This window comes from Cetorhinus maximus, chromosome 19 (assembly GCF_964194155.1).
Source record: "Cetorhinus maximus chromosome 19, sCetMax3.hap1.1, whole genome shotgun sequence".
NCBI lineage: Eukaryota > Metazoa > Chordata > Chondrichthyes > Lamniformes > Cetorhinidae > Cetorhinus > Cetorhinus maximus.
The window spans coordinates 61,990,205-62,006,070 of record NC_135897.1 but is presented as its reverse complement, the minus strand read 5'-3'; the positions used below and the strand labels follow the sequence as shown (position 1 = coordinate 62,006,070).

Below are 15,866 nucleotides of genomic sequence, written 5' to 3'. Positions count from 1 at the left end.
GCTTCTCAGCATTCCTGATTTTGGGAGATGCTGGCATAGTGGGAATGTCAAAAGACTAATAATCCAGAGGCCCAGGCTAATGTCTTGGGGGTATGGGTTCTAATTCCACCATGGCAGCTAGAATTTGAATTCAATTAATGAATATATTCAATTGATTAATAAAAAAAAATCTGGAATTGAAAGTTAGTTTCTCTGATGGTGGCGTGAAACTATCATCGGTTATCGTAAAAACCCATCTGGCTCACTAATGTCTTTTAGGCAAGGAATCTGCTATCCTTATATAGGTATATCCTACATGTAACTCTAGGCACACAGACATGGTCAACTCTTAACTGCCCCCTGAAATAGCCTAGCAAACCACTCAGTTGTACCAAACCACTACAGAAAAGCCAAAAAAGGAATAAAACCGGACGAACCAACTGGCATTGACTTAGGCACTGGAACCTACAATGGCAAATCCAGCCCTGCAAAATCCTCGATTAACTTCAGGGGGCTTGTGCAAAATTGGGAGAGGTGTCCCACAGACAAGTCAAGCAATAGCCTGATGCAGTTATACTCACTGAATCATAGTGTGCAGATCATGTCCCAGACATCACCATCACCGTCCCTGGGTATGTTGTCCTGTCCCAAAGGCAGTGGTACAGTGGGATATAGTTGAGAGTCCTCAACATTGATTCCGTAATCCATGAATTTCAGACATCTGGTCAAACATGGGCAAGGAAACTTCCTCCTGATTAGCATGTACCATCCCCTCCAGCTGATGAATCAGTGCTCCTCCATGTTGAACACCACATAGAGGAAGCATCAAGGGTGTCAAGGGCACAGAATGAACTCTGGGTGGGACACGTCAACACCCATGACCAAAAGTGACTTGGTAGCACCACTGCTGACTGAGCTGGCCGAGTCCTAAAGGACGTATCTGCCAGACTTCCCCTACAGAAGTTGGTAAGGGAACCGACAAGAGGGAAAATTCTGCTTGACCTTGCTGCAGATGCATCTGTCCTTGACAGTATTGATAAGAGTGACTAGAGCACAGTCCTTTTGAAGATGAAGTTCCATCTTCAAACTGAGCATTTCCTTCACTGTGTTGTTCAGCACTACTAACATACAAAATGGGATATATTCAGAACATATCTAGCAGCTCAAAACTGGGAGTTCATGAGACGCTGTTGGCCAACAGCAGAAGCAGAATTATAATCAACCACAATCTGTAACTTCATGCTTGGCATATCCTCCATTCTACCATTACCATCAAGCTAAGGAATCAATCCTGGTTCAATGAAAAGTTCAGGAGTGTATGCCAGCAACAGCACCAGGCATACCTAAAAATGAGGTGTCAATGTGGTAAAGTTATAACACAGGAATACTTGCAAGCTAAAGAGTGGCTGTATGCAATAGACAGAGTTAAGTGATCTCACAACCAATGGCTCAGATGAAAGTACTAAGTCCTGCCACATCCAGTCAAGAATGGTGGTAGATGATTAAACAACGAACTGGAGGAGGCGGCTGCACAAATATCCCCATCCTCAACGATGGGGGAGCCCAGTACACCAATGCAAAAATAACGCTGATTTCCATCTATCTTCTGAAGTCCCCAGAATCATACATGCCAATTCAGTCAATTTGATTCACCCCACTTGACATCAAGAACTAGCTGAAAGGACTGGATACTGCAAAGGCTATGGGCCCTGACAATATTCCAGCAATAGTACTGAAGATTTGTGCTCCAGAACTAGGCACGCCCATAGCCAAGCTGTTCCAGTACAGCTACAACACTGGCATCTACCCAACAATGTGGAAAATTACCCAGGTATGTCCTGCGCACAAGGAGGACAAATCCAACCCTGGTCAGTTACCACCCCATCAGTTTACTCTCGCTCATCAGCAAAGTAATGGAGGGAGTTGTCGACAGTGCTATCAAACGAGACTTACACAGCAATAACCTGCTCACTGATCTCAGTTTGAGTTCTGTCAGGGTCACTTGGCTCCTGACTTCATTACAGCTTTAGTCCAAATATGGACAAAAGAGCTGAACTCAAGAGGGGAGGTGAGAGTGACTGCCCTTGACATCAAGACAGCATTTGAACAAGTGTGGCACCTAGCAAAATTCAAGCCAATGGGAATCAGGGGAAAACTTTCTACTGGTGGATTTATAACTAGCACTAAGGAAGATGATTGTGTTTGTTGGAGGCCAATCATCTCAGCCCCCCTTAGGACATCACTGCAGGAGTACCTCAGCATAGTGTCCAAAGCCCAACCATCTTTCGCTACTTCATCAATGACCTTCCCTCCATCAGAACCATACATGCCAATTCAGTCAATTCTATTCACTCCATCTGGTATCATGAACCAGCTGAAAGGACTGGATACTGCAAACGCTATGGGCCCTGACAATATTCCAGCAATAGTACTGAAGACTTGTGCTGCAGAGCTAGGCACGTCCATGGCTGAGCTGGTCCAGTACAACTACAATATTAGCACCTGCCCAACAATGTGGAAAATTTGTCCTGCGCACAAAAAGGACAAATCCAACCTGGTCAGTTACCACCCCTTATGTCAGAGTGGGGATGTTCGTTGATGTTTGGTCAATGTTCAGCTTCACTTGCAAATCCTCAGATGCTGAAGTATTCTGTGCCAATATGCAGCAGGGCCTGAACAATATTCAGGCTTGGCTGATAAGCAGCAAGTAACATTCGTACCACACAAGTGCCAGGCAATGACCATTTCCAGCAAGAGAGAACTTAACCATCATCCCTTGATATTCAATGACATTACCATCACTGAATCCTCCACTAACAACATCCTGGGTGTTACCATTGACCAGAAACTGAACTGGACTAGCCATATAAATACCATGGCTACAAGAGTAGGTCAGAGATTGGGAATTCTGCATCGAGTAACTCACCTCCCGACTCCCCAAAGCTTGTCCACCATCTACAAGGCACAATGCAGGAGCGTGATGGAATTCTCTCCACTTGCCTCTCCAACAACACTGAAGTGACTCAACACCATCCAGGACAACACAGTCCACTTGAGCGGCACCCAATGCACTAAATTAAATATTCCTATCTCCACTGCTGATGCACAGTGGAAACAGTGTGTACCTTCTACAAGCAACTCACCATGACTCCTTTGACAGCACCTTCCAAACCTCTAACTTCTACCAGCTAGAAGGACAAAAGTAGTAGATGCATGGAAACATCACTATCTGCAAGTTCCCCTCCAAGACACACACCATCCTGACTTGGAACTATATCACCGTTTCATCACCACAGGATCAAACTCCTATAACTCCCTTCCCAGCAGCACTGTGGGCATGCAGTGATTCTAAAAGACAGCTCATCACCATCGCCTTTTTGAGGGCAATTAGAGGTGGGCAACATCTGCTGGTCTTGCCAGTAACACCCACATCCCGTGAAAGAATTTTTTTTAAAACAAAACATTTTCTGTTTTTAATTTTGATTTTCTGTATCCACAGTATTTTGCTTATGTGTTAGCCCTTATGATTTAGACATTTTCTCTTACTGCCCAACATCTAACCATGCAATAACATGATGTAGGGGTTATAACAATGAAAATTCCTTTCTAATATGAACTGGGCGCCATAATCTCATATACACCCCCATGTAAATGTCTTCCATCAACCTGAAAGCAGATTGATGAACATAGTAATGGAGACAACTATAAATCAGGCTCCTTTAGAATAATGTTTACAATAGGTGCTCTTCATCAAATAGTATGGAAATACTTTGTTATTTCCTATTTATTTTAGTGAACCAGTAATTTCTCTGAAACTGGTCAGTAATAAGTTTACTTTCCTTCCTTTATCAGATCTCTTTAAAAAGTCTGCTTCTATGTCCTTTCTTGCTTGACTTGACCTCAGATTTAAGCTCAGATCCTTCCCCAGCATCCCATGCTCAGCAATGCCAGCTGACCAGTCAACTAAACTGATCTTGGATTAAAAATCTCTTCTGCTAACAGTATCTTTATGATCCGTTCAAAAACGTCCCTATTGTGCTGAGTAAAAATAAAGTCAAACTGACATGAAATGGTGGGTTGGGGCCATACCCGCCCACATGATATTGTTGGCACCTTACTACATTTTCTTTGCAGTCTCATTTAGCCAAGCTCTTCAATGGCATCAGTTTCACTGAGGTGAGTGCCATCTTACTCCTCGAGGACTCCACTGGTAAAGTCCCAGCTACAAAGCTCATAACCTTCTGACAATGAGGTAACACCATGTAGGATGAGAGGTTAGGGTCGTGCACATAAAGAAAGAGTTTTAGGTTCAAGGAGGTAGTCACCATGATAAAAGGTAGCAATATGGCATAATGAAGAGTAAGGGAATAGCAAAAAATGTACATTTCTGATAAATTTCAGTGTATTTTTCCCAGGGAGTTATCCTTATCAGGTGATTAATGGTCTTCTTTTAAAGAGAACATTAAAAGTATTAGTTTAACTGAATATTGTCAAAAAGGCAAGAGATTTTATTACATCATGTAGATGGAGGAAACCCACTTTATCAGAAGATGTTGACTGTCTGATGTAACTAATGTAGAGATTGTTTAGAAGCATTCAGACGCATAGAAGTTAAAACACTGTTGCCATCATCATTGCCACATATAGTGCACTGCCCTGGGAGTAAGGGCTACAAGTCAGGTTTCAACAACTGGTATCTCTGTTACAATGTCAGATGAAATCACAGCATTTTCGGACACTGTCTGCAAGAAAAATCAAATAGGTCTTCTGTGGTCTATCGACTCTGTGGCACAGATACCTATGGCAACTTCCTGCACTCTCATTACCATCCTTGCCTCCTGTGTGTTCTCATCCACCTCCGCCTCAAAGGACACAAACAATGGAATCTCCAGGGAAAAATCCATTATTTAATTTCTCAGCAGGTTTCATTATGCACCTTTAAATGTTCAGAAACTGCAGCTTCGAAGTAATGGAAGCGAATCCCAACTAAACTAGTTTTGAAGATTTGTACTCCTGTGCAACCTTTCAACTTTCTGACCTCTTCCCACCCACAAGGCATCATAATACAGGCGCAGCTCTTCAATGGCCTTGGACAGACATATAGGGAAATCTCGGGGTAGGGGTGGGTGGGGCACTTGGCCACTGTCACAACTTCATATAAATGTAGAAGCCCTGGGAAAAATGCAAGTCTATATGTATAAATATTACTAGGATATGTTGGAATGCATTTATTCCTCCTAACCATTGTCTCAAACTGATATGGTTAACAGTTTTAATAACTGACCATTTTCTTTAATGATATCTTATTTAAATATCTAGTTACCTTTATGTTCTAGCAACTCTAGCCTTCGTCTACTCTCCAACCAAGTAAAAATAAAAAAGATTCTGTATCTTTAGAAATTATATCCTTTGAATACCCAATCCAATTTTGTATCAATAGTTTGAACCAGCAATCACTTGTTAGCCAAATGATCAAAAGTCCGAAACACAACTGACTATAATCAAGTTTCTTACCTCTTTACCTAACGGCATCCCACTTCCTAATGCACAGGTTAAGCCGATCACTTTGGCTACAAAAGTTTTTAAAGTGAGGTACTCTTTTAGCACCACCCCACGTAGGATTGTCTTCATCTCCGGTATCCCAGATCCTGTGAAAAAAGAATACTTATCAAAATGTTTGAAAAGTGCACAGGATACTCATCTGCATTTTGATCTGATTATTTCTGAGTGCTTACCAAAAGAACAGATAAATAAAGCATAAAGCTTAGCTCTCCAAAAGGCCATTACTGATATGTTGTCTTTAGATAGTATTAGTGTTTTGAAATGTGGCATCAATACTATTTAGCAGTGTGCAAATGTGGCATTTGTGCCTATAGTTTTCCCACTGCATAAGTACTGAGCTATTTGTAGCAGAACCTTCCAGGCACAGATTGGCCTTAGCCACTGGAACACAACCAAAAACTCCAGATGATGAACATGATCATCTTCACCTTGAAGGACAAAGCAATGCACTGAGTGAAAACATCAAAATCTTTATCAAGTTGTTGGCAACTGAACAATTCTTTCTATGTTGCAGCACATAATGATTAACACATGCTCATTAGCACAATATAAGATATTATTTAACCACTCTGCCTTATTTATCATCTAGGTCCTGTTTTACAATTCAATCTGACCAATTATGTTATTTTCCCGAACCCAGGTTAATACCTTGCTCCTACTATTTATTGGTATCAGAAACTGATCAACTTCTCTCCTAAGTGCTTTAAATAGGATCAACAGTATTTACTGTGCTGGCAGTAGCCTATTCCAGAAGCCAGTAGATTTGCACCTATACCAGCAGAATGTAAAGTATTGCCTGGCAGAAAAGAAAACTGGGCTGGGAGAATCACACACTCGAAATAAAGCCTGCCCAATTTACCATCTATTTAAATTTTTTCATCTTTGTGCATTGCACAAACACATTGAAAACTCTAAAGTAAAGCAGCACTTTCATTGCAATCCAGTTCATAAACATTTACAATGGCGATCGTCACTCCACAACTTGTTGCACATTAGCACTTTTTAAATGCAGTGTGCAGAGAACATTCAATTGCTACAAAGTAAGTTTCGATTTTCACCAGCAAACTCTAACTACCTTAAGGAAAAAACTCAGAGGAATGTAGGCTGCCCAATAGTAGTGGTGACTTGATGTTCATTACTCTCAATTGTGAATTTATTGTAATCACTTAATTGATTAGTGTTCCACCTATGTATTTATGGCATCAACATTGATAGTTGGAAAATAAACTGCTTGGTGCATAAAAAGATACAATGCATTCTGGCCCAAATCATTTGTTTTCTATTTACCAACTGTATTGTAAGATGTGAAAAAAAGTTTGATGTACCAGATAAGATTCCATCTGTTTTATTATCATGGGCATCATTGTCCTTGCAAAGAGAACACAAGAGACTGGTGACTTAACCATCTCACTATGCCACCTCAAAATTCCAATATTGACTCTGATGTGTCAAATGCTTATTTATTTCTATTCACTAAATTTTCACTTTATTTGCCATTTTTTTCAGATCATGAAATATTAGAATACATTCAGATAAACTATCAATTGGCTGAAGTGTTTATTTTGCTTTCTGAATGGAGAATGAGAATTGTATTACATTATAGCGGCGGTTAATGACTCAGCAATGGTTTACAAAGTCTATTCCATCCGTATTTCAGAATCCTTCAATACATCTTATGAGCTGAGGTGCAAAAGGCAAGGCACCCAAGAGTAATAATAATTAGGAAGAATATACACAGAAGTTATTGGATTCTAACAGTAAAAATGATTTGCTCATTACAGATGGTCTGCCAGCCAAGCGAAATCAAGGTGTTCAGAAAGGGCAGAGTAAGAGAGGTTTCTCATTAAGTTAATATTTTCTCTCTATTGGAGCTGCAGCATTAATTCTAAAATTAACAGCTACGATTAGAGAAGCAATGGGGAAAACCAATCAAAAGCCCAATTAAAAGAGGATGCACAGGTTGACACTGCCTTGGAAGACATTATATTTAGTCGGAGGCAGATTCATATCATATTTCAATGTTCATTAAAATATTTTAAAACTTTTTGGCCCTGTAAATTACCTCAGTATTATTTTTAAAAATTGTTCTAACTGTTGAACCTATAAATATTTGCATAACCTTTCCCAGTATGGCAGCTGGAGTATGTGCCATTAGCGGATCATTGACTTCAATGGCAATAAAACTTGGGAGATATTTAAAACAAGTGGCTGATTTACTACCACCTGTTATATACTATTGTACAAAGTCAAAATTATCTCCAATAAATTAAATTAAGAATGATAATGAAAGATGTGTACAGAGGAAGCATTCACCAGAGAAGGAGGGGGGAAATTTCATACAGCTATTAACTGAGTTATTGTCTGATGCCTGGATGTGGATGATTCACTTACTATACATAAGATTTATTTCCTATAGCGTGGGGAGAGAGGTTTATATAACATGCACCATAGAGAGTAAGATCAACTGAAGAGAATTATAAGAATTTGTGATTATCCCCAATATGAAACAAAAAAAGATTACGTTCTGACTGACTTCATCCCATATTAATCTGAGAGCAGAGCATTTTTCATCTTCCAACGGTAGAAAGAAAATGTAGGCTTTTCATGCTATCTCCAATCACCTGTGATTTCTGGGCACACTATTTCAGACACAACACAAGAAGGATATTTTTAGGATTATCGGAGACTTGACGTCTTAATGGAAAGGCTGCGTTTGCTGACGCCACACTACTTGCACATGCAGATGCAGTGCCTGTGACATCAAAGTCAGCGACCTACATCAAAGATGGAACAGGTCAAACAAAGGCAGAAAAAAAAACACAACAGTTCTTGCTCCCTTCCACCCGCTGCTCCCCACTCCCTTCATTGCTGCCTCCTGCTTGCCGCACACTTCCCACCACTGCTCCCTTCGCTTCCCCCTTTGTTACAGCCAACTGCTCGCAACTCAAGCAAGAGGGAGAAGTAAGCAGGAGGGAGCGAGGAAGGGAGAGGGAGGCAGATCATGGGCGCACAACAATGACATCAGAAATGGATGAAACTGCACATGCATTGGCAATCAGAGCGGGTGCTGAGTTCCTGTTCAGTAACAGGAGTTAGTGTATTGGAAACAGCCTTTTTGCCGTGAATAAAACAGAAGTGTTGGGGTAAAGCCTTAACCACAAACCTCACTGAACCAAATTTTTTTAGCTGTACCCCTAACTAACATCATGATTGCCATTCTCACTGGTTCTGGCTATGGTGGATTATCCCTGCTAATCCTCCCCATGTCATTGCAACCTATAACATGGTTGACCACTTGCTGTGCCTCTCCTCCATTGCCTAACTGAAGAAGATTGTCCTCACTTGGCTTCACTCTTACTTATCAAATCGAAGCCTAAGCATCTCTCCAAAACCTTCTATTCCCAACCTGCAACATCACGTTGGGGCTCCTGTCCAAGGATCCTCCCTTTCCTCATCACGTTCGCTGATGGCACCAAACTACATTTTCCCCCATACAATGAATTTCCCCAGCCCAATGGAGACAGGCTGGGAGGTGGGAGGGCTGGCAATATGGCAAGGAAATGCATCGGGGGGAGGACAGCCTGACGTCTTCCCACTGCCGTGGCATATTGCCAGCAGTGGGGACTTTAGTGGGGAGGCCACTGTGTGGCCAATTAAGTTACTTACATGAGTTAAGGGCCACTTCCTGCTCTGTGAGCATTCTGCCTTCATTAGAAGGGCCCACTGCTCCATGGGAGGTTGCCAGGCAAGCTTTGGTGGCCTCCCATTGGGTTTCCAGGGTGGAGGGCCCTCCTTGATGGGAGCCCCATGTCTTGTAGAAGCACTCCCGGCATCAGGTCACTGCCATCGGAACAACCACTCATCCCTCCTACTAATCACCAGGGTCTACCTGCCTAGCCTAGCTCCAGCTTCCCAAAAAAAAGGCCACTTTGGTATTGAGGACCCTTCTCCCTTATGATGTAGCTGCAACAGTGGCCAATGCTAATGGTGGCACTGTTGCACTTACAGCCCTCTGATTGGGCTAGCAGTTCTTGGGTGTACGCTGCAGTCCTCAACTGGACAGAAGCTGTTGTGGTGTGTCATACATGTAACTTTTAAGGGAGGCATATCTTAAACAGCTGTCAATCACTAACAATGGGATAGGATGTGATGTAGTTGTCCCATAACTCAGAATACGGCAAGCAGCTCTACAAGACAGATGTGTGTACTCAGTCTCCCAGTTAACACTATATGTATGTAGTCTATTCTTCTAATAGAGAATCCACATTATTGTTTTACCAATCCTTGTCAAATGATTGGCACGTTTACATATAATAGAAGAACATAACATGGTGTCAGCGTGGTTTTTGAAGATTTAACTGAGGAATATACAAGCCTCAACCTTTTTCCAAGCAGTAGAAGAACTGATGTGGAAGTGAAACAACACTCAAGTACTAATTCACTATGTGTAAGTGACTCTACAGCACTGTAGGGATCCTACACTGTACCTTAATTCTGGGATATTGTGCCTTGCTCCAGCCAGCAGGCACCAGACCCTGGTAAGATTGTTCAAATTTGGGAGAGCTTTATTTGTATCAGTTTACCTGCTGCAAAGTTTGTGCAGGAACAGAGATTAAAGAGCCGAATCTGGAGGATCTGGCTTTAAGCAGAACTCCACAGAGAAAGGAATCCACTACTGGAGCTTGCTGTCCTCTCAGGAGGTTTTTTTTGGAGAGGGAGGAGGATGATCTGGAAACTTGGCTAGCAAAGAGGAGTCCATCCAGTAACAGCTCCTAACTGCTTGAAGAAGGCTGTAAAAAGTATTTTTTTTCTCTGTTAAATTCTCTCCTTGAAGCCTGCAGTTCATTTTCATGCCAAAATCACTGTTTTGTGGGCAGGGCTTAACCTAAGCCCAGCAAAGCAGAAACAGCTCGACAGTGCCACCATTTCAGTCATGCAACAACCCATGACAAGCTAAGGCAGTGGCCACTTAAGGTAGTTAATCAAGTAGTTAAGGGTTGTTAAAAAGAAAAGTCTGAATAGCTGTTCCTGATAATCTTAATAACCTGCAAAAGCCACAGATGACCATAACATTTCCAACACTCAACTGGAAGGCAATGGATCTCTATCTGAGCTTACTTTGTCAACAACACATCAAACAACTGTTTTCTGGACCTCAATATTTCTGAAACAGACAAACAAGCCATTAAGATTAAAATTGCTATAGGCAATGGAGACCTGCACAGATTGAACACTTCAGGTCTGTCGGACAATGACCTTAAAAATCCAGATAAAATATGGTTAATGCTAAAAGATCAATTACAAGTGAAGCTCAATTTCCAAATACTCTGTCTGGAATTTATGTCTTTTAGTCAACAACCTAGAGACCATTGATCAATTCATAAGTAGATGCGGAAGCAAGGGGCACGATTGCAACTTTACAGCGTCAGAGCTAGCCGACAGAATAACCAAGCTCATGGTAGCATCTACCCTCATAGAAGCATTCCAAATATACCAGTTGGACTTACAGCATGGAGGCACTGCTAAGTGGACACAAGTACTGAGCCATACAACTGGGTAGACAGAGTCCACAGGTTGTGTGTAATTCTTCCATCATTGGCACGATAGCCAATACATGTAAGATGAGTAAGCAATATGGGTGGTGCGGCCTCATACACGCACCTAGAAATTGCCCATATTTCAATGATGTATGCAAGGCATGTGGCACCAGAGGACACTGAAGCGCCAATCCAGAAAGCAAAGGCCGGAGCAAGAGGTTCAACATCACAGGAAGCTACGACCAGAGGCCAGACAGATACAGTGTTCCAATCAACCAAGTGCACAGAACAGACATCATCCAAATAATAAATGTCGAGCCAAGCTGCACAGACAGATAATGAGGATAACCAGACCATCGATACACAAAGGGAGCAGACATTCGGCACTGTGAACATCAAAGAATGTATTGGCACTGTGGTACCAACAGAAGCCTTTGCCACTATCCAGATCATATGCCTACAGATGCAGGGACTGCATAACTTATATATAAAACTAACATTGAGTTCAACAACTTCAGATCATGAACTCTCTCCTCCATCCCCACCCCTTTCCGATTCCCCTTTTCCCATAATTTATATTTTTAAAATATCTTTTTCTTTTCCCACCTATTTTTAAATCTATCGTTTTATCTCCACCTTTTAGTCCATTCCGATCCCTTCCCCCCACCACAACTAGGGCCATCTGCCACTTGTTTGTCCTGCTTTCTACCTTTAATGTCACCATTAGCACATCCCTCAGCTAATATCACCACCGTCAACACCCCTTTGTCCTTTTGTCTACGACATCTTTGGCAATCTCTTCTTTGCCTCCACCTATCACTGGCCCTCCATCCAGCTCTACCTGTCCCACCCCCCTCTACCAGCTTATATTTCAGCACACTTCTATATTTCTTTAGTTCTGATGAAGAGTCATACGGACTCGAAACATTAACTGTGCTCCTCTCCGCAGATGCTGTCAGACCTGCTGAGTTTTTCCAGCTATTTTTGTTTTCGTTTCAGATTTCCAGCATCTGCAGTATTTTGCTTTTATATAAAACTGGATACTGGTGCAGATGCAAACATCCTTCCACTTCACACACTGAAATGTATGCATCCACAGGCATGGCAAGCGATGGTTCAACAAAACACTGCCAAACTCACCATGTATAATGGTTCTGAGATTCTATCCCGCAGATCCATTACACTCAAGTGTCACTACAACAACTCACTCTGGTCACCCCAGATATTTAATATAGTGGACACCACAGTCCAGTGATTGCAGGCCTATCAATATGTAGGGACCTGCCCTTGGTCACCATCCATGGCATCATCAAAAAGGACAAGGGCCACAGACCATAAGGAGAGCCATTGGACATTCTTTAACTGGGAGAAGACTGCTCAATCCTGCAATGCAGATTCTCAACCAACAAGCTGAGCAGCACAGCTGGAGCAAACCTATTCTGAACTTGCAAACTTCACCATACTGCAGAACCAATGCAGAATTACTTTTCGGCAGACAGACGTGGACAACCCTCCCCAGTCATCACTTGTCGATACTCCCAGGAGCACGAGATGCAATAATTGAAAAATAGGGTAAGATGAAAGGTGCCCATGACCAGCAAGCGGGTAACGAACTACACAACTTGAACTTGGGCAAAAGGTTTAAGTACAGCACCCAAACAATGGCACATAGAATCCAGCAGGAATCATCAGCTTATGCCCAGAACCAAGATCGTTTCAAATACGAACACCAAATGACATGACAGTGTGGTGAAACAAATGCCAAATCAGAACAATACCACAACCAGAAATACTTAGCAATCCTAATGCAAATAGAACACAACACAAAGCACCCTAACCAGCCTTCAGAAAACATACAACAGCCTCCAACCAAGATCATCATAATCAAGTCCAATGGATAAGAAAACTTCTAATACATTTCAGAAACTTTTACATTTATTGCTTTGTATCAGAGAATATTCAAACACAATATTATTTTCTTTTGCTTTCTTGTAAATAGTTTGATTTGCTAAGGGTAAACCCTTAGGAAAAAAAGTGGGGGGGGGTGCGATATGATGTATGTGTACCTTTAACTGCTGTCAACTACTGGCACCAAAACAGGATGTGATGTAGTAGTCCTATGACTCATTATGCAGAAAGCAGATGTGTATACTGAACATCCCAGTTAGTCTCATCTTCTATTAAAGAACCGACATTATTGTTTAACCAATTCTTGTCGTATGATTGGTATGTTTTCATTGAATAGAAGAACATAACACAGAGGCCTATTAAATGGACACCACAGGCAATATGCTGCCCTGGGGTTCTGTCGCTTGCCAAGGCTCCTCCTTTCAGCCCCATTGGAGGGACTTGACACTCTCCGAGAAAAAGCAGCCCACACTTCTCAACTTTTCCATTACCTCTTTGCTGATAGATTGCTTGCCCAAGATTAATTCTTGAACAAGCTATAATTTCCTCCAGTTAAATATTGGGAAGACCAAAGCCATTATCTTCAATCCCTGCCACAAACTCAGTGATCTCACCATTGATTGCTTCCTGCTCTATAACCACTATATTAGGCCGAACCAGACTATTAACAATTAATATCCTAAATGATCCAATTTCCAATTCTGAACCCATAATCCTGTCTATCACAAAGACCACCTACTTCTATCTCTAAAACTGCATGCTGCCATCTCTATCACAGCCCATCTGTACCCTCATCCATCCCTTATAACTTTGCGACTAGACTATTCCAATGGTCTTTTGGCCGGACTCCTATTATCTACCTTCCATAAAGTTCAGCTCATCCAAAACCTTGCTGTTCATATCCTACCCAATTAGCAAGTTCCACTCATCCAACACCTTTGTCATAACTAATCTACATTAGCTCCAGGTCTCCCAATGACTCAGATTTAAAATTCTCACACTTGAGCATAACCACCACTGTGTTATACCTCCCTGACTGTAACTGCCTCGAATTCTCTGTTCCTTTGATTCAGGACTCTTGAGCATCGCCCCTTCTTTTTGTCCCACCATTGGGAGTATGCTTTCAGCTACTGAGGCCCCATACTTGGAATTCCTTTCCTACTCCTCGTTGCATCTCCACCTCCTCTTTAAGGCCCTTTTCAAATCCACGTCTTTGACCAAATTTTGTTAACCTTCTTAATCCCTTTTAGTTCAGCACCCAATTTTTTCTCTCATTCCTCTGTGCGTTGGGAGGCGCTTTATCATCAGAAGTTTTTGTTGTTATTTAAATGTTCCTTCTGGACGTGTAAAACAAAGAGCGTATACACCAACTTTGGAAAGAAATGCCTTTGCTTTAAGAAAAGTTTGGTTGGCTTATATTTTATCAAAGTTAACTGGTTAGAAAATTCCTCTACACTAGGCACTAACGTTGGCACACAAACTTGGATACAATACGTCACATCTGTTATTCACCCAAATATAAAAACAGATAGGGGGTCAAACTGGACAACGCCAGCAACACAAAATGGGTTCTTGCCGAACTGACAGCTGATTTTTTATTGCATCCGTTTTCACTGTTTATTGACTTGGAAAATTTTGTCAAGATGTTTAATTTCAAGCCAAGTAAAGATGGCAGTGAGACTAGGAAACAGATTTCCAAAGAGTTTAAACTAGCATTCTGTGAATTTCAATGGCATAGACCAATTTCACCCTGATAATGTTCTGATGATGTCTTGATAATGTTCTGATGATGTCTCAATAATATTTTGTTGAAAAAGCCAATTTACACAAAAAAATCCTTTCACATTCTCAGGGCATTCCATGTTTCTTAGCTAAAGTATTACTTTTAAAGTATAATCACTATTATTACATAAGCATATGCTGCAGACAATTATATATTCAGCAAGGCTCCACAAATAGTGATGAGATAACTAACAGTTAATCTGTTTCTGTGTTGCTTGAGAAATGAATGTTGGTTTGGATTTAAGGAGAGCACCCCTGCTCTCCTTCAAATACTGTAGTATCATACACCCACCTGAACAGATAGGGCTTTAACTTAACATCACATATGAAATGTGGTACCAATATGATAATGCAGAACTCCCTCGGTGCTGCATTAAAGTGTTAACCTAGACTATGTGCTCAAGTCCTGCAATGAAGGTTTAATCCATAACCTTAAGACACAATAATACTGCCTTTGATCCAAGCTAATACTTGAATTTTAAAGAAAATAATAGTTGCATTAATATTAAGGCACCACCGGTATTGACAAGAATCACATTTTAGAATCATAAAATGATACAGCACAGAAACAAGCCATTTGGTCATTGTACTTCTGCTGGTACTTTGAAAGAGCCATTCAATTAGACTCATTCCCTTCCCCCATACACAAGCCAACAGTTTCCCATTCAAATATTTACTCAATTCCCTTGTGCAAGTGATTTTGAACCTGCTTTCACTACCCCTTCAGATCATAACAGCTGTCTTAAAAAAATACTCTTCAATTAACCTCCCATTCTTTTACCAATTACCTTAAATCTGTGCCCTCTGCTAAACAACCTTTCTGCAACTGGAAATAGTTTTGAAGGGTGCTGGTAAAATGCTATACAATAAGTTATTAGCTCATGTAAAATTACCTCCAATTAAAAGAAATTATGTAGTTAAAAAAAATCCATTGCTTGTCATTATCTCAGAATATGTTTTGCAAATCTCATTATTTCTCAGAGGATGAAGTTGAAGCTGCTTGGATTATCAATTCTAACTCCCATCCCTTTTTATAACAAAATTCTCCAATTATCTACATACAATATTATTGCACTGATGCATGGCTAATATGAAAAA

General features: G+C 41.1%; 2 protein-coding genes across 4 annotated transcripts in view; one reads left to right on the top strand and one right to left on the bottom strand.

Annotated features, from left to right (window-relative positions):
• Nucleotides 1-15,866, bottom strand: part of LOC144693842 (chloride channel protein 2-like) — a 597,263-nt gene that overhangs the window by 306,832 nt on the left and 274,565 nt on the right. For both annotated transcript variants that reach the window (XM_078563927.1, XM_078563929.1), the window contains one exon: nt 5,494-5,627. In XM_078563927.1, coding sequence (XP_078420053.1) covers nt 5,494-5,627 — 134 coding nt within the window. The remainder of the gene's footprint in view (nt 1-5,493; nt 5,628-15,866) is intronic.
• Nucleotides 1-15,866, top strand: part of LOC144693843 (heat shock protein beta-7-like) — a 566,165-nt gene that overhangs the window by 335,807 nt on the left and 214,492 nt on the right. The window lies entirely within an intron of this gene.